The 25,206-nt window shown below is 35.0% G+C and overlaps 2 protein-coding genes across 3 annotated transcripts; both read right to left on the minus strand.

Annotated features, from left to right (window-relative positions):
• Window positions 1-6,550: 6,550 nt before the first annotated feature.
• LOC147387669 (uncharacterized) lies at window positions 6,551-7,398 on the minus strand. Its single transcript, XM_086421436.1, has one exon. The coding sequence runs from the start codon at window positions 7,038-7,040 to the stop codon at window positions 6,687-6,689; it is 354 nt and encodes a 117-aa protein (XP_086277562.1). The 5' UTR covers window positions 7,041-7,398; the 3' UTR covers window positions 6,551-6,686.
• An 817-nt stretch (window positions 7,399-8,215) lies between these two features.
• Window positions 8,216-15,541, minus strand: LOC147387670 (uncharacterized). 2 transcript variants are annotated; one of them, XM_086421065.1, is made up of 8 exons: window positions 15,360-15,541; window positions 14,549-14,586; window positions 13,884-13,955; window positions 13,235-13,318; window positions 11,690-11,724; window positions 9,870-9,955; window positions 9,144-9,209; window positions 8,216-8,625 (listed from the first exon to the last, which is right to left on the minus strand). In XM_086421065.1, exons 1-8 carry the CDS (start codon window positions 15,424-15,426, stop codon window positions 8,543-8,545), a joined length of 531 nt encoding a protein of 176 aa, XP_086277191.1. In that variant the 5' UTR covers window positions 15,427-15,541; the 3' UTR covers window positions 8,216-8,542. The 2 variants fall into 2 exon arrangements, with proteins under 2 accessions (XP_086277191.1, XP_086277192.1); XM_086421066.1 differs by lacking the exon at window positions 8,216-8,625 and adding an exon at window positions 8,756-9,053 and having other exon boundaries at window positions 15,360-15,537.
• Between the last annotated feature and the right edge of the window lie 9,665 nt (window positions 15,542-25,206).

Consider the following 25,206-nt stretch of genomic DNA (forward strand, 5'->3'; position numbering starts at 1 on the left):
GTACACAATTAATTCTTACATGGAAGAGGAGGTGCGCACATAACCGTAGATGTGTTTCCTCACAATATGAGTAAAAACCATCTACGGTTATTAGCCCACTACACGTCAGAACTGTTAGAATAGCAGTAAATTCTGTCACTCCAGAATTACAATAATTTTTGTGAGGATGGTTGAAGAAGAATGAAAACCAAAGGAGTGATTTTGAGTGCAATCATTCCAAATGGGCTGCAAAGGGAAATTTTTAAGTGATGGAGTGGTAGTGGGTGGTGTGCAACTAGTTGATCCCTTTTTTCTTATATCACAATAATTTTATGAGTCCAGCTCTCCCACGGTCGTTCGTGGGAGAGAAATATACGAATGAGTGTGGTAGCCATTCGATGTTAGCATGTATCTTGAGTTTTTATGCCACGTCATTATCTTGCCACATCAGGTTTTTTCTCCCCTAAAATCCTTGCAATACCCTAACCATTCCTCTCCCATGTGACTACCGCGTCAATCTTACTAATCAATCTCTCTCTGTTTGTGCATGGGAGAGAGAAATTTATTTTTGCTCCAACTATCATTTTTCATAATTTATTTCCTATCATTCAGATCCAATTTTTGTTGTTATTGATCTTTGTTTGATTTGGTGACAATTTCATATGCTACTGCAATTTCACTTTTTTGAATAACATTGGAGATTGGTGGTTTCAGTCTTCTTTACAAGACAACTAGTCTTGCTGGCAATCCAGAAAGAGAAAATGAAAGAATCAATAAAGGGCCTTCCCTTCTAATAGAGATAATCAGTTGTACTCAACTGCTAGACTTAGTCTTTCAGATCAGATTGTATTATTCAAATATATTTAACTATAATTAGTTGTCATCCATAGATATAGGATTCAGTTTGTAACCTTCCTAGTTTGTAGGATCTTCAACCATTCTTTGTTATCTCTAATGTATTTATATGATTGATAAATCAATAAGTATGAATGAGTTTTACAATCGTATTATGGTATCAGAGCAAAACCAGAGATAACAAATTCAAATATTTTTTTTTCCATTCCCCTTCTCTCTTCAATCTCAAATAGCCATGGCTACCTCTTCCACCTCCATTCTCAACACCAATGAATCCCACAACACCCTTATCAGCATTAATGTTGCTGCCCAAACCCCTCTAAAACTCACCTCCAACAATTACCTCTCATGGAAATTGCAATTTCACACACTCTTCATTGGCTATGACCTCCTAGGCTATGTAGATGGCTCAAAGCCATGTCCCTCAGCCACTCTCACACAAAATGAAACAACCAGATCCAACCCTGCTCACACCCTCTGGATCCGACAGGACCAGTTAATCTTGAATGCAATCATTGGCTCCATCTCCCACACCATCATACCATTCATTGCACAAGCCAAGACCTCCCGTGAAGCATGGACTATCCTAGCAACCACCTACGCCAAGCCTTCTCGTGGCCGCATCAAACAGGTTAAAAGCCAACTCAAGATGATCACCAAAGGCTCTGACAGTGTCACAGCGTTCCTGCAATCCATCAAAGCAAAGGCTGATGAGCTTGCACTACTTGGAGCACCATTAGATGCAGAAGATCTCACCGACAAGATACTTGATGGCCTTGGCGATGAATACAAAGAACTAACACGTGCTGTCCAAGCCAGAGATATGCCTATATCCTTTGAGGAACTACATGAAAAGTTGCTCAATTTTGAAGCTTCGGTGCTCACCACCAAACCAGACCCCCTTCACTTTCCTGCCACTGCTAATCCCACGAGCAGGACTCCAGCACCTTTGCGATCACCTGGACCCTCAAACACTACCAATCATTCATGGTGCTCCTCCAACAACCACCAAACCAAGTATCCTACTACACAAAACAGTGGCCAACTCAAAACATCCAGTTATCGCCCATCTCGGCCATACCTGGGTTATTGCCAAATTTGCAGGATACAAGGGCATACAGCAAAACGATGTCCCTCGTTTCGGCTAGTCCCAGTTAACACATCCAACAGTCCTTCCCCTGCTTCGAACAATCACTCTGCTACCCCATGGCAACCAAAGGCTCATTATGCTTCCAACACTCCCACTAATACATCTTGGCTCCTGGACAGTGGAGCCTCTCACCATGTTACAGCTGATCTAAACAATCTCTCCATGCATGCTCCATACAATGGCTCGGATGACATTATGATCGGTGATGGCTCGGGTCTCTCCATCACTCATACCGGTTCTTCCTCTCTCCACACAACTCATAACACTTTTCAATTGAACAATGTCCTCTGTGTTCCTGCTATGAAAAAGAATCTCATTTCAATTTCTCAATTTTGTATCTCAAATAGTGTCTCCATTGAATTCTTACCAACTGCTTTTCTTGTAAAGGACATTCACACGGGGGCAACACTTCTGAAGGGCAAAACTAAAGATGGCGTTTATGAGTGGCCAGTATCTCCACCCTTGCTTGCATTTTCCAGCATCAAAACAACCTTATCCGAGTGGCATCAAAGATTAGGACACCCAGCTTTCCACATTCTGAAAAAGATTGTTTCCCAGAATAAACTTGATTTCTCTTCTTCATTATCCAATAATTTTTCATGTAATGCTTGTCTAAGTAATAAAAGCCACAAATTGTCATTCTCTCAATCTACAATTATCTCTTCTCAACCCCTTGAAATCATCTTTTCTGATGTTTGGACTTCTCCAATTATATCAATCAATGGATTTAAATATTATCTCATTTTTGTGGATCATTTCACCAGATATATTTGGTTCTATCCTCTTAAACAAAAGTCAGAAGTCAAAGAAATTTTTACAAGATTTAAAGCCATTGTTGAAAAACACTTTGATAAAACCATCAAAACATTATACTCTGACAATGGCGGTGAATATATTGCACTTGCCAATTTTCTTTCAACAAATGGTATTTCTCATCTCACTACACCACCTCACACACCTGAACACAATGGCTTTTCTGAACGTAGACATCTTCATATTGTAGAAACTGGACTAGCATTACTCTCTCATGCCTCTCTTCCTTTAAGTTATTGGACTTATGCCTTAGCCACAGCAGTCTATTTAATAAATCGCATGCCCACAGCCACATTAAACCTTTCCTCTCCATATGAAAAAATTTTTACAACCGCCCCTAATTACTCAAAACTCAAAATTTTTGGTTGTTTATGCTATCCCTGGCTTAGACCATATACAACCAACAAACTAGACACTCGATCCAAACCATGTGTCTTCCTTGGATACTCTTTAACTCAGAGTGCCTACTACTGCCTTGATCCATCCACTTCCAAAATATATGTCTCTAGGCATGTTAGATTTGTTGAGTCTGTTTTTCCCTTTCGTCATCTCTCTACTCCGTCCTCTTGTCCTCAATCAGATTCCATTGCTACTTGGATTCCACCACCTCTTCGAATTCCTACCTTGCCTTTGGTACCACCACTCAATACGTCATCTGAAGTGGACGCCCAACAGCAATCCCCCAGTGAAGCTTCACCACCACCAGACCTGGCCTCCACCTCTATTTCACCACCATCACATGCACCTTCAAGTACAAACAATCCCCAACAACCATCACCACATATAACATCACCCCAGCCTCAGCCACAACCCATCCACACCATGACTACTAGAGCCAAAAATAATATTCGCAAACCCATCACCAAAATGAATCTTCACACCCAATTAACCAAAGGTGATGATCATGAACCAACCACATTGACCCAAGCTCTCAAAGATCATAAGTGGCGTCGAGCCATGTCTGAAGAGTATGATGCTTTAGTTAAGAATGGAACATGGGCTCTAGTCCCACCGGATAGAAGTCAAAATCTGGTTGGATGTAAGTGGATTTTTAGAACTAAACGCAAATCTGATGGTTCTGTTGACAGGTTCAAGGCCCGATTGGTTGCAAAAGGATTCCATCAACGTCCTGGAATAGACTACCAAGACACATTTAGTCCAGTTGTAAAACCGACTACTGTCCGAATTGTGCTCAGTATAGCAATCAGTCGTGGCTGGTCCTTAAGGCAACTTGATGTAAACAATGCCTTTCTTCAAGGACATCTATCAGAGAATGTATACATGTCCCAACCACCTGGATTTGTTGATAAAGACAACCCCTCATATGTCTGCAAACTCAACAAAGCAATATATGGCCTAAAACAAGCCCCACGGGCGTGGTACCATGAGCTCAGAACATTCCTTCTACAGTTTGGTTTTCAGAATTCATATGCTGATACATCCCTTTTCGTCTTTCATGCTGATGGTCACACTATGTATCTCCTTGTTTATGTTGATGATTTACTTCTCACAGGAGACAATGCTACCAAAGTTAATCACTTCATTGCCATTCTTGCTCAGCGATTTTCTATCAAAGACCTCGGCTTACTGACTTACTTTCTGGGTGTAGAAGTTGTACCAAACAAACATGGCATGTTACTCTCACAAAGGCGATATATTATGGATCTCCTCACTCAAACCAAGATGCAAGACGCTAAGACTGTACTTACTCCCATACCAACTAGTCCGACACTCATGTTAACCTCTGGATCTTCCCTATCTGATCCAACTGAGTATCGCCAAGTAGTTGGGAGCCTCCAATATTTACTAATAACTAGACCAGACATCGCCTTTGCTGTCAACAAACTGTCCCAATATATGCACTGCCCCACAACTGAACATTGGTCCTTTGCCAAACGACTACTACGTTATCTTGTTGGTACCATTAATGATGGTTTACAACTCTACAATGACTCAACTCTCAGTTTGCATGCTTTCTCAGACTCTTCTCTCAGTTTACAAGCATTTTCTGACGCAGATTGGGCAGGGGACAAAGACACTTTTTGCTCAACCAGTGCTTATGTTGTTTATCTTGGTAAAAATCCAATCTCTTGGAGTTCTAAAAAGCAACGGACTGTTGCTAGATCTTCCACTGAGGCAGAGTATCGCTCCGTTGCAAATACCGCTGCTGAACTTAATTTCATTTGTTCTCTTTTGACTGATCTTGGTATTTCGCTTCCCTCCTGCCCTGTCATTTATTGTGATAATATTGGAGCAACTCAGCTATGTTCCAATCCAATTTTTCATTCCCGAATGAAGCATGTTGCAATAGATTTTCATTTTATCCGGGATCAAGTTCAAAATGGTGTTCTCCGTGTAGCTCATGTCTCTTCTGAAGATCAGCTTGCTGATGCCCTTACCAAGCCACTTCCACGCCAACGTTTTCTACAACTTAAACACAAGATTGGACTTCTCTCCCGAGCTCCATCTTGAGGGGGCATAATAGAGATAATCAGTTGTACTCAACTGCTAGACTTAGTCTTTCAGATCAGATTGTATTATTCAAATATATTTAACTATAATTAGTTGTCATCCATAGATATAGGATTCAGTTTGTAACCTTCCTAGTTTGTAGGATCTTCAACCATTCTTTGTTATCTCTAATGTATTTATATGATTGATAAATCAATAAGTATGAATGAGTTTTACAATCGTATTACCTTCTTCATTTACTTATTCCATTCATTCTCACAAATCTCCATTGCAACTGACACCATAAACTCGAAACCAAGCCATTGTAGAGATCAAACCTTATTTTCAGAAAATGAGACCTTCGAACTAGGATTTTTCAACCCTAATAATTCTAAGAACTGATACTTGGGAACATAGTACAAGAATCCACCAACTAAATAGTTGTTTGGGAAGCCAACAAAGACAACCTCACTTACAAATTCATCTGGGATGTTAAGGACAGACGATGGAAATCTCGTCCTTCTTGACCAAATTGATAGTGTTATCTGGTCCACAAGTTCATCAGGGGTACAGGCAGATCCAATTGCACAGCTCTTGCAGTCTCGAAAATCATCCATGCTTTCAAACACACTTTAATACTTCTGGTTGATGATGTTCCTTCAAGTATAACGAAAAGGCAATCTTGTGGACCTGAGAGAGAGAGAGAGAGAGAGAGAGAGATTGTCGGTCATCGGAGTTTGATTGTCGATTGAGAGTAAGATTTTTGTTCGTCTCACATGGGAGAGGGACGCTTAGGTCTTAGGCTTGGTGCTGCAAGGAAATTGGGAGGCAAAGAGGTTTTTTATTTATTTTTAGTGTTGAGAAGGAAGCTGATGTGGCATAAAATCTCAAGATACGCACTTAAAATCTAATGGCTACCACACTCATTCCTATACTTGTCTCCCACGAACGACCGTGGGAGAGCCGGCCTCTAATTTTATTGCCTAGTGCCAACCCAAACTCTTATACCAAAGTCTACGATACACAAGACCACCTCTCTCTCTCTATCTCTCTCTCTCTCTCACACGCACACAATGGTAGCTCTCATAAAATGACTAAATTAACTTCTCAAAACGATGTTTCGATTTTGTTGATAAAATCAAGATTCCTGTTAATCTTTTTTGTTTCTATTTAAAGTTCATATAAACAATTAGATTAGTTAAAAAAAAAAAAAAAAAAATTCAGATACTCTCTCTCCTACAATCCTTACATCAATAAATTATCTTCCAACGCCAATTCTGGTTTATGTTCAGATTCAAACTATGGGCAAAAGCATCTGCATCAAATAATTCTACTTGAAAGAGTCATAAATGATGCAAAATCTGAAAATTGACACACAATCAAAGTGCTTGGATCACACAAGTCAAACCCAAAACCCTTTTTTCCCCAAATCGAAGTATCATCGTTGATCTTCATGGGTGGGTGAAGTCGAGGATTGATTATTATGATGATGATGATGAGCAGGATCTTGCCTGGAAGGTAGAGGGTTCGAACCCTTGATGATCCATCCGAGTGCGAAGAAGGAGATCCCAGCGAGGATCGCTGTTCCCCAAGCGTGTGAGTACCATTTGCTATACTGTCTGATTGCGAACCTCCATTGCTCTCTCAGTGTTGCTGGATCCGGGTTCGAAGTTTCTCGTGGGTTCTGGTACTGGATCTTTTGTGCCGAAAACGAATTTCCTTTGCTGCCGTTCTTGATCTCTCCAGAAACCTTTGAATCTCTACTGTTCTTAGGGTTTTGCTGGTCCGTCATGTTTGGTTGGGACTTGGGAACCTAAAGTTCTAAATGTTTCTCGATATCTACTAGTTTATAACGGCTGTGTTTGGGACACGTTATCCTTACAGTGTCAGTGACAGATACGAACGTATCGTGCCTTCTTTTCTTCGTTCTAAATCCAATTTGGCGTGTCAACGTGGTAGAGACACGTCATCGTTTCTGGACCCTCCTACCTTGTTTCAGCACCCTAGGCGTGGACCCACCAATTCACCCATCTAAATTCTGAACCGTTTAATCTCAATCCCTCACTGATTCATCGGTTCGAGTTTGGAAGCATCTTGTGAAAATGCATCAATAGTCGGATGTCGCAATTTATTGTGATTGGTTAATCTGATTTTCTGTAAAATTCAGATATATATATATACATATAGGGGGGGCGTTCAAGGGCCAACTTTTTAGCAAACTTTTTGGCAAAACATTTTTCAAAACATAGGTTAGAGATTTTGGAATGGGCTGATTTTTGGTGAGGGTAATCTCTACAGTGAGGAGATCATCATCACCAAAAATCAGCCCATTCCAAAACTTCTAACCCCATCAAAAACAGTTTATAAAAAATGGACGGTCCACGATTTTTCAACTTGTAAACATGGGTTAGAAGTTTTGGAATGGGCTGATTTTTGGTGAGGATAGAGATCATCATCACCAAAAATCAGCCCATTCCAAAACCTCTAACCTATGTTTTGAAAAATGTTTTGCCAAAAAGTTGGCCCTTGAACGCCACCCATATATATATATAATTCAAGCATTTCCGTTGCAAGCATGATTTTAAAACTCAGTTTCAAATCTCGTTTCATCCAGGCTAGATACTAAGTCGTCACGGATGAATTTTCCAATACCTTCAAGGCATCTCATTTAAAAAATCAAAAATATTAAACATAAAATATTAAATCTTGATAAAAAAAACTGACTTGTGCATTTATATCGTTCAACCCTAATACCAAGTTAACTCGAACAATACATCTCGATCTCAGACGAGTTTTGAAACGACTGTGGTGTTAAAAGTTCTAAAGCTAAAACATTCTTAGATTTGGAAGAAAGATAATTAAGAGTAATAAAAGAATATTTTCTAAAAATAAAATTTGTTGGATCCCTATTTCGTTTGCCCAACTTAATAGCAAAACTAATCAACCCAAAATGATTGGATTTGCAAATTTGTTAGAATGGATTCGCTGTATTCCAAAAACCTGGTACAAATAGTAACCTGATCAATGATCACATACTAGAGAGAATGTTTGGCTGCATAATTCCAGCATTCCCAGATCAACGAAGGTAAAACACCTATTTTCTCTTATATTTGGATTGGAATTTTTTATTATGCTCAATATCTGATGAGACCCAAATATGAAAGCGCACACTGTGCGACCAGCTTTTGTTGCTTGGCAGCAAGAAGTCATACTCAATCCATCCAAGCTGTCACCTTTTGTTCAATTTAGTGTGATGTAATCCACCATAAATAAAGGACTGCTTCCCAACACGCCTTAAAAATCCTCATCCTGCTTTCCTCCTTCGTACTTTAAATTTACTTCAAATTTGATTAAGCTTTCACTTGCCAACAAGCTGCCTATTAGGTGATACTAAACCAAATGAGAGATGGTCCAAATACATTAATAACATGATGACACAACATTAGCCTTCTTTTGTTCTGTCTGATATAAGACAATAAATAGTACCTCATCCCTAAACAAACCAGCTCTCAAAAACACTAATGTTTATAATATATCAAATAATTGAGTAAAAACAGTTCCTACAATTGCCAATGCCAACATAATAACTACTACATAGAAACTTAATTATAATTAAATATCCATTAAGAGGATATATTTCTTGTGCTGAAGGGAGAAGTCACTACTTGATAGAAATTTAGTTTATTAAATATCCATTAAGAGCATATATATTTCTTGTGTTGAAGGGAAGAATAACAAGTTTCACTAAGTCTTTAATAGCACAGCTGAAGTCATTTGCGAGATTCAATCTTCTTCTGTTCTTTGGCTGATAGAGGAATATGTCTAAGATCAGTTTTGAGACAAAATACATGGAAAACTGAGGTAATGCAACTTAGTTGGGATTTGGAGAACATACCAGCCTTCTCTTCTTCTCGTTTCTTAGCAGCATCTGCTCTTTGTTGTCGTATCAGGGATAACCGCTCTGCAAAAGAAATTTAAGTTAGAGAAAAAATATATATATATATTGACGAGTTATTGACACAATGAAAGAAAAGGGGGAAAATGCTAATGAGCATACATCAACCTATACTTTTAATGTCTCAATCTCTCATAACTTGCAACAATGTAGCTTGACAAATTTCCAACATCAGAAGTCCAATAATATGTGTGGCTGACACAGATGGGCTGTATCAGCTCTAATGATACAAAACTAATACCACCATTCACAAGTAGATACAACCTATGGTTATGTATAAGCGGAGGTGGTTCTCATATCTTTATTAGCCTAAGCATCGGTGTTGTCAAATGCGGCACATTCGCATATACTACAGTTGCATACCCCAAATTATGATATCTGCCAATATGTGTTGGCATATGCGATTTGTGTAATGGCGTATTTTTTTCAAATTTTTTTTTTCTTGCAGCATATGCCACCGCATCTCCGATGTGCAAAATCACATATGTGAACAGCATGTGCTGGTTGCACATGGTCACATATGCTATTTAACAGCATTGTTAAGCATAGTTTATGAAATACAGATAAAAGAAAACCACATAACAGACCAGAATGATGAGAAGACTGAAAGACTAAATTTACTATACAAGAGTATTCCATTCCTAGCATTTATTCTCAATAGTTTACCTAAATCTTTTCTTGCTTGTTCTGTTTTTCCTTGTTCCTGAAGCTTCATGTATCGTTCATGAGCTTTCTGTTTCTCTATCTCCTCTCTACAAGCAAAACAATGAAAATATCCTCATCATATACATAACCAGAATAACAATCTCACGTGTATGCATTAGCCACATAACTTACAGAAATTCTTGATGTTTGGAAGATTTTGAGAAGTGAAAACTAATATCTCTCCAGAACGTAAACCAAGAATCACCCATGAACATTGAGTTTCCACAATGGGACAAATATAGCAATTTGAAGGTTCTTTAGTAGTAAAGAAAAACCACAACAAGCATGGGAATATGTTTCAAGCTGCAAAAGCACGAAATATGCTTCGAGCTGACTCAAATGGTGAATCAACTTGATGCAATTAAAGATCAGAGAGAAGACATCAGAGAAAGTTCTTCCAGTGGGGTTTGAAGAGAAGACGGTTGTGTAGATTGCATGGAATCATGATAGATAGCTACAAAACATCTCTGAAAGCTTCAACGGTTTGTGGAATACCAAGTACAGAAGATAATGTCACATTTACAATCGCACCATTTTCATTCAAGGGAGAAAAACCTTGAATTGAGATTTACCACTATTCTTCAACGAATATCCATCCAAATAAATTTCAATTTTGCAGTCTATGTCGGTCATTTTGGAAATTGTGGAAATTATAAAACAGACATGAAAAACACTCATAAATCACCAAAATACAATAAACAACCATATGAATTGTGGGAATAAAGATCAATAACATTCACGACAGTATATATGGTATCTGAAAGTGTGACAGGCAAGAAAAACCAGATTTTACATGAAAACAAGAACATTAATTAATAAACCTTAATATGTAAGCCATATGCCTCAATTAACAGACTACTAAATACTACATTTATGCACTATTATATATTTTTATTTTAAAGATATGTATGAACAAAAAGTATGCATAAAAATATGTGTACGAATAAATTACTAATATATCCAACTATATTAGAACATATGTAAGTGTATGTGTGCATATATGTACATCTTCATATGCTTATAATACAACAAAATAAGATGACATACAAATACCTAACCAATCATAATTTATTTTACTAGTAAAATTTTTTTTTTCCCAAATGGTAAGCCTTTTTTTCAAAAAGTTCAGTAACTCGGTGCTTGCATGATTTGAACCCAGGTTTCTGATATCATCACCAAAAGACTTTACCCACTAAGCTAGCTGGCACTTGCCTAGTAAGAGACTATTATATGTAAACTCACTAGTCATACAAGTAATTTATAACTTTTTCTGTTTTATAAATGGTACCAAGAGAACATTTCTTCAAAAAAGAAAATTCCAATTGAAATTTAATGTTTCTTGAAATATTTCCACAGTAATTTTGCATTTTTATATCTGATTTTTTTTTTTTTAAATATTTCAGCCAAAGTTAATGCTAAGTGAAACAATTTTGCAAAATGAAGAGTAATTTTCAATCAAAATAGACATAAAATAAAGAAAGTGTTGGTTGATTTTCTTGTCGAGCCTTGCGCAAATGGAAATATCTCATTATATTTTAATGGAAGGTTGATATTTAATACAATGTTCACAACGAAGACAATCACAATGTCTTTGATTGGGAATCACTGCCCTTTTTACGAATACCAAAATGAAGATCAATTATTATTTGGTTGATTTTCAATAACAAAATTTTATAGAGATAAAATTGCTTGAGGTAATTGATTGTCATGACCAAAAAGCTTTAAGAAAATAGTAAAACGGTTATCATGAGAAGGTAACATAACTACAGAATTTTACAAACCTCTCGCGTCTTGAGAGTTCAGTTGTTTTCTCGATCTGCAAAATCAGAATAACATTAATAAACCCAAATGCAACCTCCATAAAACAAAAAGAATAAGCATCTATTATTGAGAATGACAAAGCATTGTTTAAGCCAAATTGCCTTTGAAAAGATTTATGGTACATAATGAAAAGAGTCCCCAAGGAAATAAGACATCAAAACATAAAGATTAAGCTGTATGACAATGTGCCAAATTATTCTTGTAAAATGAATTGGTTCTTTTACTTGCATGGTTTCTTATACAAAAAAAATTAAACAATCAATATAAGAGCTTTGTGGAAAGTACAATTATATATAAAGAGCAGAGCTCGAAAGATATACAAGGGACAAAGGATATGAGATAGAGACCCAGTAAAAAATTAAAAAAGTATGTATATAACAGATTCTGTATCTTCTAAAAAGAGCATTCTATTTTTCCCTTGTTTCTGTACCTACTTGCAACAAGTCATGCCTCACTACGTATCAAGTAGTGTATGCAGAAAACTGAAGAATTAAAAGCCTAAACTTAAAATTTAGCACTTTAAGCATCCTAGCTCTAAGACTAGGCTCGTAGAATTACAGCCAGGAATCAAGCTTTCAGTAAATCTGCATTGCAGCGAGCCTATGATCCAAACAGCAGTATGCCTTTGATCAACATGGCCCTCTCATTTATATGAAAGATGGGAGTAGATAAAAGTGAACTATAGCATTAACCAATAATTTTTTTATTTTATTTGGTTAAGATATAGACTTGGATTAGAATAAAAGGAGGTCGACAGACCTGCTACAACCAAGAAACACAAAAGAAAACAAACAAAAGACAAGATCTCAACCAACTGCAAAGGAAAACATCACACAGATCCTCAATACCACACAACAAACTGCTAGCACAAGAAACATTACATGACTACAGCAATACAACTTAATCAAATTAATATCACTCCTAGTAGCATGTATGCGGGCAGGAGTGGAGCCAGGATTTTGCTCATGTGGGGGCAATCGAGAGTAGAATTTTTTTTGTGGGGACAACTAAGAGTGAAAGAAAAAAAAAAAAATAGTTGTGGGAGCAACTAAGAGTAGAAATTTTTTTTTTTTTGTGGAGGCAATAGTGGCAGTTTTTTTTTATCTGCCGCTAAAATCTGTCATAATAGACCATTAATCCGTAGACTTTGAAAATTCTTGTGGGGGCAAGTGCCCCCACTGTAAATCCACCCTGTATGCAGGCACGGTTGACCATAAGAGAGATAGATGAACATATGCAGGCACATAGCCGAATGCTGACAAATAAAATTTGAATTCTTGGGAGGGACAAGATCTAGCAACACTAAATCCTGATCATAAACATGATAAAAGAAAACCTTCTCTTTGAATTTTCATGATTTCATCTGATACAGCATGTTATTGTACTAAGAACCATAGAAAGATCACTGGATTAAAAAGTTTATGTTATGCATTGAGAACAAAGCGCCAGCTCAATGTCACTTACTATAAAAGAATTGAGTAATAAGGGAGCCATTGCCTACTTACATCAACATCTCTAGCTTTCACATTCTTCTGTTTTACCAAATTAGGATTCTGAATCTCAATAATGCCCTCGGTACCTTTCCGTTTCTGCCAACATTCAGTACCAACAACTATTAGAATTTAGAAGCAAGCCAACACAAACTTACAACTCAAGACAATAAAACCGTACATACATATATTTATATGTAGGGGCAGGATCAAGAGCCAACTGTTTGGCCAAAGTGTTTTTTTCCTATATGGATTAGAAGTTTCGGAATGGGATGATTCTTGGTGAGGATGATCTCCACACCATAGAGATCAAGAGCCAACTGTTTGGCCAAAGTGTTTTTTCCTTATATGGGTTCGAAGTTTCGGAATGGGCTGATTCTTGGTGAGGATGATCTCCACACCATAGAGATCATCCTCACTAACTGTCCAAAAATCAGCCCATTCTGAAATTTCTAACCCATATATGACAAAACACGTTGGCCAAATAGTTGGCTCTTGATTCTAATCCTTATATGTATATGTATACGTATATTTATATTTATATAAATTTATATAGGTATATGTATAAGTATGTACACCCCAGATAAAAAAGGAAATAATTATAACAGCAGCTTTTTTTTTTATAAGTAAAACATGATTTATAATTGTAACAGTGGTGACTGACCTCAGACTCTTCTTCAGATCCCTCTTCAGATTCTGTTTCTTCTTCTTCTTCTTCCACCTCTTCTGCTTCTTCCTGAAAGTGACATCATTCTCAAAAACAACCAGAACACTCGACAGAAAACATGGAAGCAACACATTTAGAATTCAACCCACAATTACAAGGATGGATTTAAAATATGTGAAATGTAAGATAAACAACAAGCTAACTTAAATATGTATCCTAATAATCCGTGTGACATGCCAACTCCAAATCTAAGTATTTGAAGATGTCAAAAGTTATCGATAAAAAAAAATTGATGTCAAAAGATGAATTCAGTAGAGTTTGAGAGAACATCAGGTACAAAGTTGGTAAAAGGGTAAAAGTACAATTTTGGGAGGACGATTGGGAATCTGATATTACCCTCAAATATGAAGTTGCGGCTTTGTTTGACCTATCACGTAAGGAAAATTAATTTAGTCGTGAACTTGTTCGATAATCTATTACTCTTTCAGAAGATGAACAAATTTGGATGTGGATCTGGTATGCTGGACTTTATATTGCACCACCATGATTATAATACAAAGTCTCATATGTACTTATCAGTTGAATCAGAAAAGCACAACAGAGAGTTCTTAAACTCTCATGGAATTTATTATTTATTTATTGAGAGAAACATAGTGACTCACCTGTCTAAAAGTGCGAGGGCGGGAAGAGGTACCAGCACCTGCAATTATCCGAAGCACGAAACAAGTTTTGTAAATTCAGCCACTATTTGGTAACAACTATCATAAATGACACAATTTTGTTGAACTTATAATTCAAGATATGTATCAAGAACTCCCAACGTAAAATTCCTGAGGCTGAGATTACAAAACAATATGTAAATTATAACAATCCATAAGATTATATAAAACAAATTGATGATACATAATTTATGTAATTTTGGCTCACCACCATGCACTATGATAAGAACATAATATGCACGCCGACACAAGTGCACAGTTTTGCGATCCCACACAAGTGGGTGATTTGTTTCCAAGTCACAACCAACACATCTGTTTTCTCCACTTCAATTATTAATATTTAATGTTTTTTACAATCAACGGGAGTGTAAATTGGTGTTCCAGTAGAGCAGTTGATCACTAATTTTAAGATAAACTTTTAAAAAGAGTGTAATAATTTTAAACAGGGTAGCTAAATCTGCCCTAAATATAGAATGTTCAACCGTAAACTTGATTTCGGTGTAACTTTAACTTTTTGATAGTTTGTTTTCTATCTTCAACAGAAATCAATAAAAATAACACAGGAGAATTGGAATTAAACTAAACAATTAGTCCTCCCCCCCCCCCCCCCCCCCCGGCCAAAAAATAAAAATAAAACACCAAATACTAGATCTGATGTGAAATAATACTCAAATTACGCAAAAACAGAAACCCTAGATTTCTGAATCAAGCAGAGATTGAAACAAAGAGAGTAGAAATGGGTTTGTATGCTTACGCATCTCTTCGGGTGTTGAGAAATTCCTTCGACCTGTAGGCTTTCCCTTGAACTTTCCCCTTCCCATCTCTCGCTTCAAAGCTGATCGATCGACACGAATAAGAAGAAGAAGAAGAAGCAGAGTCTCTCTCTCTCTCTCTCTCTCAATCTGATATGGAACCCTAACTAGGTACCTTTTATTATTCTGTAATAATAACAATTCTTCCTTCATATAGCCTTCTTTAGAATTATTTACTACTTCCGGTACTATCGTAACATATGATAGTACCTCTTAATTAATAAGAACTATTATTGCCACTCCGACTTTTACTTATTACACTCCAATTTTTAAGATTAAAACATTACAAAATTTTGGTTGAGGTTATTACTTCAACGTTACACAATCAACCATAACGCATTCAAACAACTTTAACAAGTAACCTTTCTATAAAATTAAGATTAGACTCATATAAAAATCTTAAATCTAGCAAATAAAAATATAAAAAAAATAGAGAGAATTTCTATTGACAATCCAACTTTTATTATTTTCCAAATCCCAACTAGTGCCTTGTTTATTTTATAGATGAATCTTCAATTCATGTGCTGAACATGACGAAATCTCGATATTGGTACATTATTCATTTTAGTTTCTAAAATATGCTTTTACAATGAATTCGTCACTTTTATGATCAACTAATTCATTGATAAAGTATCAACGATTTCACGGGTAATTTGTCAACGAATTTATTGAATATAAAAGTGTTGAATTCATGTACAATGTACCGAAATCGAAATTTGGACATAAATTACGCACATTTTTGGGAAAAATCCTTTTTATTTTAATTTATTTTAATTGAAATATAATAAATAAAAGTTGGGGTGCCAATACCAATTCTCTATGTGGACCACACATGGGAAACCATCTTGATCAATATTTGTTTGATCAGATGAGTTTAACACTATGATTTAGTTATATTTTCTCTGATTTTAACGTCACTATATAAGAGTCATATTTAATATTGAATTCTTGAATGAAGGATGGTACAGTGGAACGTTAAGTACACAATAATTCCCCATTCAAGTAAAATAAATGGCATTTTGGTTAAGTAGGAATCATATTTAATATTGGATTCTTGAATGATGGATGGTACAGTGGAACGTTAAGTACACAATAAGTCCCCATTCAAGTAAAATAAATGGCACTTTGGTTAAATAAGGTCTGGTTTTAGAAATCAGTTTTTGGCAGTTATCCAGCAAAATCTGGTCCAATGTCGAGTATCTCTCATAACTGTTGTTCGATGCAAATAGATTTGACATTTACTTATCAACATGGTTTTAAAATTCGGTTTCGCGTCTCGTCTCGTCTAGGCTTGACATTGAGTAATCTCAGATGAATTTTTCGATACATTTGAAAGGTCTCATTCAAAAAATAAAAAAATTGAATATGAAATACTAAATCTCGGTAAGAAAAAGTGACTTCTACATTTGTTTCGTTCAACCCTAATACCAAGTTAACTCGAACGAGTTTTGAAAACGTGCTTATGAATCAAATATATAAATATAGATTTCAAAAATAAATAGATATCAAGATATATTATTGGTTATTCAACAAATTAGGTCGAAAGTATGAAAATTAATTACAAAATTATAATGACGTCCAACTCTACGCACAAAATAACTTTCTTTAAGGTGTGTTTGGTATGTGGTAAAAGATTGCAAAAAGCAAAATTTTATGTTTTCATTTATGGGCTTTTATTATGTTTTATAGTTCATGTGCTTGGTATCACCTCCGAAAAATTAATGTAAAGTTTTATGACTGCTTAGCTGTGAAGGAAAATGCAAAAAGTTTGTAAGGTTTTTTTTTTATTTTTAATAATCTAAACACTTCCTTGAATATATTTTTCTACTGAGTTAATTTTTTTTATATAAAATTTGCAACTTCTTAAACCTTGATCAAAGATCTTTTTTAATTAAAAAAATCATTAAAACCCAAAAATCTTGCTTTAAACATTTTTTTTTTATCTGTAACCCTATTTTTAATGAGTTCATTAAGTTGATGTTGGCGGCATTTAAACTCAGATCTCTGGTATCGTCACCCAAAGCCCATGCCAACTTAGCTAGCCGGCACCAACAACTTGCTTTAAATTTTCTATTATACACTAAAGGTGATTTTGGAACAAGATTTAAACTGAATCTCTTTGCCCGTAGAGATCACAAACTTGCTTGTTTTTATCTGATACTTCAATGTCTCAAAAAAATGTAAATAACAAATTATCAAAATCAAGAACATAAACAAATCAAAGGCCTCAATTTTAGATACAATAAATCAAAATCATCCTAAAGAAAAGCCCGTAAACACGCTCCCACTTGATTGTGAACTCGAGTTAGCAAAAGCATTCTAGCAATGGATCTCCATGATGCAACAAATCCAATATCATGATCATAATTAATTATTTTGCAAAAATGGAGAATCGTCTAGATAACTCAATCCAATCAAGTACCATATTTGTGGTCTTTGCATGCCTTAAAGTAATTATAAGTCAATATATTGATTTATGTGTATGTCCCTTTTAACAGATCTGAATGTAGTAGTGCTCAAGAACATGATGTGTGTGTGAACATGACGACTTCATTGTTTAATACCACAACGTATATCTAACTTTTGATAAGTAGGATTGATGGCATTATTTTCGCCATGTAAACAACTAGGCCAAATTGTTAAACAACCAACTGCTCCAAAAGATTGATCTATTAGAGAGGGGGAGAATTATGAATATAAGAGGGTCATAGGGTTTAATTGGAGTATGACACACCTGAGAATGGAGGAAAAGAAATACTCAACACTCCCCTTCACCCATAAGGGTGGAAAGAATTAAACCCATGACTTATATGAATCTAACGATTGATCTAATACATGTTAACCAACCAATTACTCCAAAAAATCAATTTGTTAGAGGAAGGGAGGACTATGAGTATAAAAAGGTCACAGGTCTTAATCGGGGTATGACACACCCGAGAGTGGATGAAATTATATACTCAACATTTCCTCCTCACCTATAAGGGTGGAAAGAATTGAACTACAAACCTAGTGCTCTGTTACCATGTTAACCAAATTAACTACTCCAAAAGACCAATCTATTGGAAATGGGAAAATTATGAATATAAGATGGTCACGGGATTTAATTGGGTATGGCACATCCGATAGTAAAGGAAAATTTACACTCAACACAAACAAAATTAAACTTAAAAAGTTCCATGAAAAGTAGTGAGATTTTTAGTATTCCTAAGTTGGATTAGGCTAAATCAAGAAAGATGGACTTTGCCATAGACAAAAACTCATGGGTATTTATAAGCATTTTGGGTTTAGTATTTCCTAAGTTCTTTATTGTTTTTTTTTTTTTTTTTTTCACTACTATATGTGATTTCTGGCTAGTGAGAAAGTTGCAGATATTTGAGATCTTGTAATCAATCTTTATCATTAATAGTGGATTGATATCGCTTTCCTCCGTAAATGTGGACAATTCGCCAAACCATGTAAATCCTTGTATTCTTTGTGTTTCTTTTCATTTATTTCTTGCTTATTGTAGACATCCTATTTTTGCATTTACCTAACTCGACAATTCGTCATTCGGTTGCTATGGATTCCTAAAGATGAATGCAGAATATGCGAAAAATCAAAAATTTATGAAAGGTCATCTTTAATTTTGTCTGCTTCTTTTCTTGTGATTTCATTTATCTTACTTAGCACGCTCAACATAGAAATTACACACACTTAAGATTAATACACTCTACACTCAATTTAGCAAGTACGCATACTTAGGTTTGTCATATATTTTTATGACCTAAAAACCTTGCAAAGGTAGAAAAATGTGACCTTGAGACTTAGAAACAATCATATTGAAACTTAAAGAAGTCACTCGCCAAAATACAAAAAAATCGACAAAATGATGAAAATACCCCTTGCGGGGCCCCATATCTTCGAAATGTCTTGAAAATATCATTGTTGTGCTCGGAATGTGATTTTGAGTCTAACAAGATTAAAATTGATAAAAATAAAAAAAAATTACGAAGAATTACAAAAATAATCAAAATACCCATTGATATTCAACTTTTACTTAAAAACCTCGATTGTTAAGAAACATGATTGAAAAATAAACTTTCGACAACATTCGCACACATCGAAAAAATCTAAAAATCCCACGTTCAGAAAAATTGAAAATTTTCATATAAAATAACAATTTCCGTAGCACTAAATGACATCTTTTTTGTAAAAAAATTAATAATAAAAAAATTTCCCCATGTTAAATGACAACTCTCGATCACATGAAGTGATAAAAATTGAACCACGATCAGAAAATGGAAACCTAAAACCTTCATTCGAAATTTAAAATATTGAGATATTAATTCAAAAATAAAAAAACCCTTAAATCAATCAATTTTCCCAATCAATCAAGTCAATCATAACCAATAAAAGCTTAATCAATTTGGAATTTCAGTAAACTAATCAAACAATAAATAAATTTCAATCATTGATCAACAAATTATATATATAGGGGTGTCAATGGGTACCCATTTATCCGGAACCGAACCAGAATCGGAACTGAAAACATAGGTTATGGATCTTATTTTAGTGGAACCGATTAGAATCGGGTCTTTTGAGAATCGAACCATTAGAAACCGAAACTGATGGATATAATCCAACGAGTACCCACAGTTATTCGGTTCGAACCGAATACCATTTATTCCCAAACAATCAACCTCTGAGAGAAGGAAGAAACCTTTCTTCTTCTTCGTTATCTTCTTCAGATGAATTAGAGATTCAATTGGAGTTAGATTGGTCTGCTAGTGATGATGAAGATCAGGTCGCTCTTAGGCTTCAATCTCAGCTGATGGTTGCTCTTCCTCCACCACAAGACTCAGTTGTTGTTAAACTTCATCATAAGGAGGAGGAAGGAGATGAGAATGTAGGCGTTGAGATGAAGGTTGCAAGGCGGAGAGAGCCATTACAAGTTGTTAGGATGTCGAAGACTGTTGGGTCAGGTCAATAGAGTGATGGGATCGAAGTTTTGACTCGGTTGGTTCGATCGAATTTGGCACCATCGGCTGGTCTTGGTGATGGATTATGGGGTTTTGTAGAGCATTGGAAGAGCGTTACTAGGCTCAGTCTCTGACTCTTTGTGGATGCAGCTTGTCTGTGAGTTTAGTTATTTTAATGTGTAATGTGTTAGAAGTCCTAAATAAGTGCTTTGATTGCCAAGAGTTTGAGGGCTTTTTTTATTGCTTCAATCCACAACCTCAACATTACATTACAATATGTCAACCAACTAATCTATGGTTCAAATTCCTTGAACTTGTAATTAGTAACATGGGATTTTAGTTACAGGATGCAATTTTGTTCATTCACCCCTGAATAGTAGCCAAACTAAACTATCCCAATAAATTGATATTGATAGTTAGAAGAAAATTTTGCAAAAATGATTTTTAATTTACTTCTGCATCATGACTACTATTTAGATCTAGATGGATAGTTGGGTTTCCACCATCCTGGATTTCACAAATCCTTCATTGAGGGTTTTAGAATGTTTTTTTTTTCTTTGAAGTCAGCATCTTGTTTTTGGCAAATCTAGACATGGATAAATGAGGCATATGTATGGTTTCTTCTTAGAAGTTGTTAGAGCTTCTGTTTGGTGGTTGTAATATTCAATTAATGGCAAGGCTATGGCTGAGCTACGTGTTCTTAGGCTATTTGCAATCCCCTTAAATTCTTGTTGGTTGGTTAGAAACATGGTTGATTCTCACATAATCTTAATCAATTTCTGTAGGAAAGATGGAGTTTATAATTAGAAAGATTAAAGGGTTTTTGTTTTGCGTGTGTGTGTGTGGTTGATTTGTCCATTGTATGGTGTTGTTCCAATTAGAGTCATGTGAATAGAACTGGAACCGATGGGTAACCGTGGGTTTTATTGGTTCCGGTTCTGGTTACAAATAATTTAAAATCGGAATCGGAACCGATAAAAACTGGAACTGATAAAATAAATTGTTCACGGTTCTAAGTTACTTGGGAACCAAACCGGAATTGACCCATTGACACCCCTATATATACATATATATTCAATCAATCAAAGAAAAAGCAAAACCAATCCAAGAAGATGGTGATGCATGGCATCATCACCCACTTAAGTCACCAAACTTTAAAAACTCATCAGGTGAGGAATTCAAAATAATAATAATAATAATGGAAACCAAAAGAAAATAACAAAATCCTGTCCCACTCCCACCTTTTAATTCAACTAAAATAAGACACAAAATGGAAAGGAATAAAAAAAAGAAAAAAAAGAATAGGAGAATATTTAGGAAGATTTATCTACACGTTTTTCAATATATATATATATATATATTTTAAGTAGATCCTCATGAAATCACGTTTAAAAAAAATCATAAAAATAGAAAAAAAGAAAAAGAAAATAAGTAAGGGAATTATATCAAAATGATCAAATCTTTTTTTTTTTCTTTCTTTTTCACGTTTCTTTTTGGAACGAATTAACAAAAAATCTGGCCTAAGATCATGTTTTTAAGAAAATCGTGCAAGATTAAAAAAAATAAATAAATAACGTTGGCAAATTCGTGAGATTTGGAAGAAAAAAAAAAAAAATCTTTTAATAGAATCCTCATAAGAGAACCGGGAAGGTTGATTGACGTTAAAAGGAATCAAAAAGAAAAGAAAAAAAAGAATCAAAGAAAATCTGTATGAAAATCATGATCTCCTCTATAAATGAGGAGTCATGCAAGGATGGAGCAAGAAAAGAAAAAAAACGTGGGAAGAAAAGAGAAAAAACGCAGAGAAAATTAAAAAAAGAAAAAAAGAGAAGAAGATTTTTTACTTAGATCTCATACATCCCTATTTCTCCCAGCAAGAACTTCTCAATGTTCAAAGAGAAACCAAAAAGAACAAAAAGGAAGAAGAAAAGAAAAGAAAATAAGAGGAAGAACTGTACTTACCTGGACAGCAGCCCCACATCTCCCTCGTCATCTCGTTTTGAATGAATCGGCTTCACTAGCAGCCCATTCATTTTCTTCAACGTCCCACTTCAAGTCTCCATCACCTCCTCACAACCACCACTCTCACACCCACCAATCCCTCTCTCACATTGTCCTCTCACACGCATCTTTGCCTTTTTTTCTTACTATTTTCATTCCTCCCTTTCTATATTTTTCAAAAAAATAAATAAATAAATTCGAAGCCCATCATAATAACATCTCAGTATTCCGACCTCTTGTCATTCAAAGGGGAATTCAAGCCTTCGGATTTTGAAGGAACATCCACGACAGCCACATTAACAAAGGTAGGGATTTTATGTCTTAGTTTGAGACTGATTTTTTATTTTTATTCTTTTGTCTTGACAGATTTAATGGTGACGGATGGTGGTTAGGAGTAATTTTTTGGAGATTTGGACTTGAGAGTTATAGAGACATGGACACTCAGAATTAGAAGATCACACGTGATTGCATGATCATATTATATTTATTTTTCTCTCTTCACTCTTGATGCAGGCTGTGGATGAATGAGTACTTCAATGGAACGAATGCATCCTTTCTTCTATTTTTCTGGTTCATAAAAATACCTAAAAATATCAAATAATCCATACTTTTGATTGAACTTAATTATGAGCTCTAAAGCTTTGGTACATGATGCACCATGCTACTATCTATGTCTCACATACGAAGGAAGATTTATCGAAGTCATCGGTGTCACGGGATCAATCATTTATTTAGGGGAGCGACTCATTATTTGTTTGCGATCAATGGTTCATCTAATTCATTTTTTTTTTCTCTCTCCGATTTTATAAAAAAAATCTCATCAAGCCAACTCATTAAATTTTATAATGTTAAGTTGATATTTGAATCTACTCGTTGACTTCTGAAGTATTTTAAATCGACTTAATTGAATAAAGTTTGTCATAAATTTAACATGAGTTGACTCACTGATTTTGGTACACATGGAGTTTTTATATTAAAATTTATACTCATAAAAATATATGTGAGTTAACTCACTGATTTTTATACATAGAGATTTTAGATATAATTTTATACTCATAAAAAAATAGGTGAATCAACTCACTTATTTTAGTGCAATTGGAAATAATAAAGCCAACTTTTTTTTTTTTTTGTAAAAATATGCATGAGTTGACTCGGTGATTTTTGTGTAGGTAGCACTTAAATGGAATTTCATTTTTCCCTTAATATGGTTAGGAGATTATTTTTGCGCACAAGATATTCAAGTTAATCTCTTTTCCAAAATTTACCATATTAATGCATAATTTGGCTTATTAATGTGGATCACAACAGAATTAATCGGAGATCATGACTTTTTGTAAATTTCCTAATGCAAATTAAGAAATTTTTTCTTTTTTTCTTCTAAAGGATGCTAGTTTAACTTTTTAGTGAGAGAGTTTTTAGTAACTTAAAAACATAATTTTAGGATTATTTAGACATGCCCAACCCAAATGTTTTGCAAAATATTAGAGACAGCTCCCTGTTTTTTTAAACTGATGACAACATGCCTCCCTTGACCTTAAACTTCTAAGTAGACTAATAGAAATGATGAAGTGTTGGATCTTCAACCTCTAACTAAAAAACTTATATTTTCTTTTTCTCAAAATCAATCATCTTCAAGTTCTCCAATTTTTATGGTATATCTATTCAACTTTTTCTTTAATTCATTGTTTCCAACAAAGAATTAATCCTTAAAAAAGAAAAAAAAAATTAGATTTTTCTACCCAGAATCCCATTGTTTTCAATTTCTCCAAAAATCCTATTTATTTATTCAAAACGATGCCAAACCATCCCAAAACTATTGGTTTAATTTGTTCACTTCTCGGTTTGCCCGGATCAAGTTGCACACCTAATAGAAAAAGATAGAAAAAAATAGAACAACAGTTTCTTACTAACTTAGTAAGATTTTAAGCCTTAGTAAGGGTCGTTTTGCTTAAATGAATTACCACATTGACAATCCAACACGTCATCATTTCTAGATTTGATGGAAAAACAAAGATCCAATTTTTTTTTTCCAAAACCAATGATCTTCAAGTTCTACAACCCTGAAGCATGGATCTTGGATTTTGATTTTTGATGCCACAATCTAAGCCCAACGACCCTTAGTAAGGGTGAAAACCTTACTCAGTATGGCTAGCCGGATTCAAAAAAATACAAAAGAGAAATACCAAAACAAGACTAATACGAGATTGAATTGGTGGAATCTTTAAAGAACATCAAAACTAAAATTTAAAAAAAAAAAAAAAAAAAGAGACTAAATTGCATAGAACAAAAAGATATCCTTTGGCGGTAATTACAACGAAAAATACTTCCTTTATTGCGGAAGATTTGAGTCGATTGATGCATTCAGGAAGTTGCTTAGGGGAATTTCTCCCAAAAGAACTTCCAGAGCTGCATCAAGTGATACAAATCGACAGAAAATTTTATTTTTTCCAGTAGTTTTGTTCATATTTTGGGTCTTTATATAGAACAAAAAGAGGCGAAGGGTACGGGATTGTTTTGCCAGATTTCAAAAACCTTCTTGAGATTCAGAATAACTGAAAGATGCTCTTAAAGTTTGTTGAAATTGGTAGCCCACAATTCCACTCAAAACAACAAGGTTTTTTTTTTTGCATGAATTTCTGGTTCGTCTGCAATTTTTGTTTGTTTTATAGTACAGTTTACGGACCTTTTGATTGTGGTACAAGGAAAGAGTAAGGTTAGCCTGACTAACTTAAGAAGATTCAAAATCTCACTAAGGGTCGTGAGCTCACATTGTGGAATCCAAAAAAGATAATCCGATACCACGTGGATATAGAGGAATCTTTTTTGTTTA

Source organism: Akebia trifoliata, chromosome 13 (assembly GCF_017979445.1).
Source record: "Akebia trifoliata isolate Shusen 1 chromosome 13, ASM1797944v1, whole genome shotgun sequence".
NCBI classification, from domain to species: domain Eukaryota; kingdom Viridiplantae; phylum Streptophyta; class Magnoliopsida; order Ranunculales; family Lardizabalaceae; genus Akebia; species Akebia trifoliata.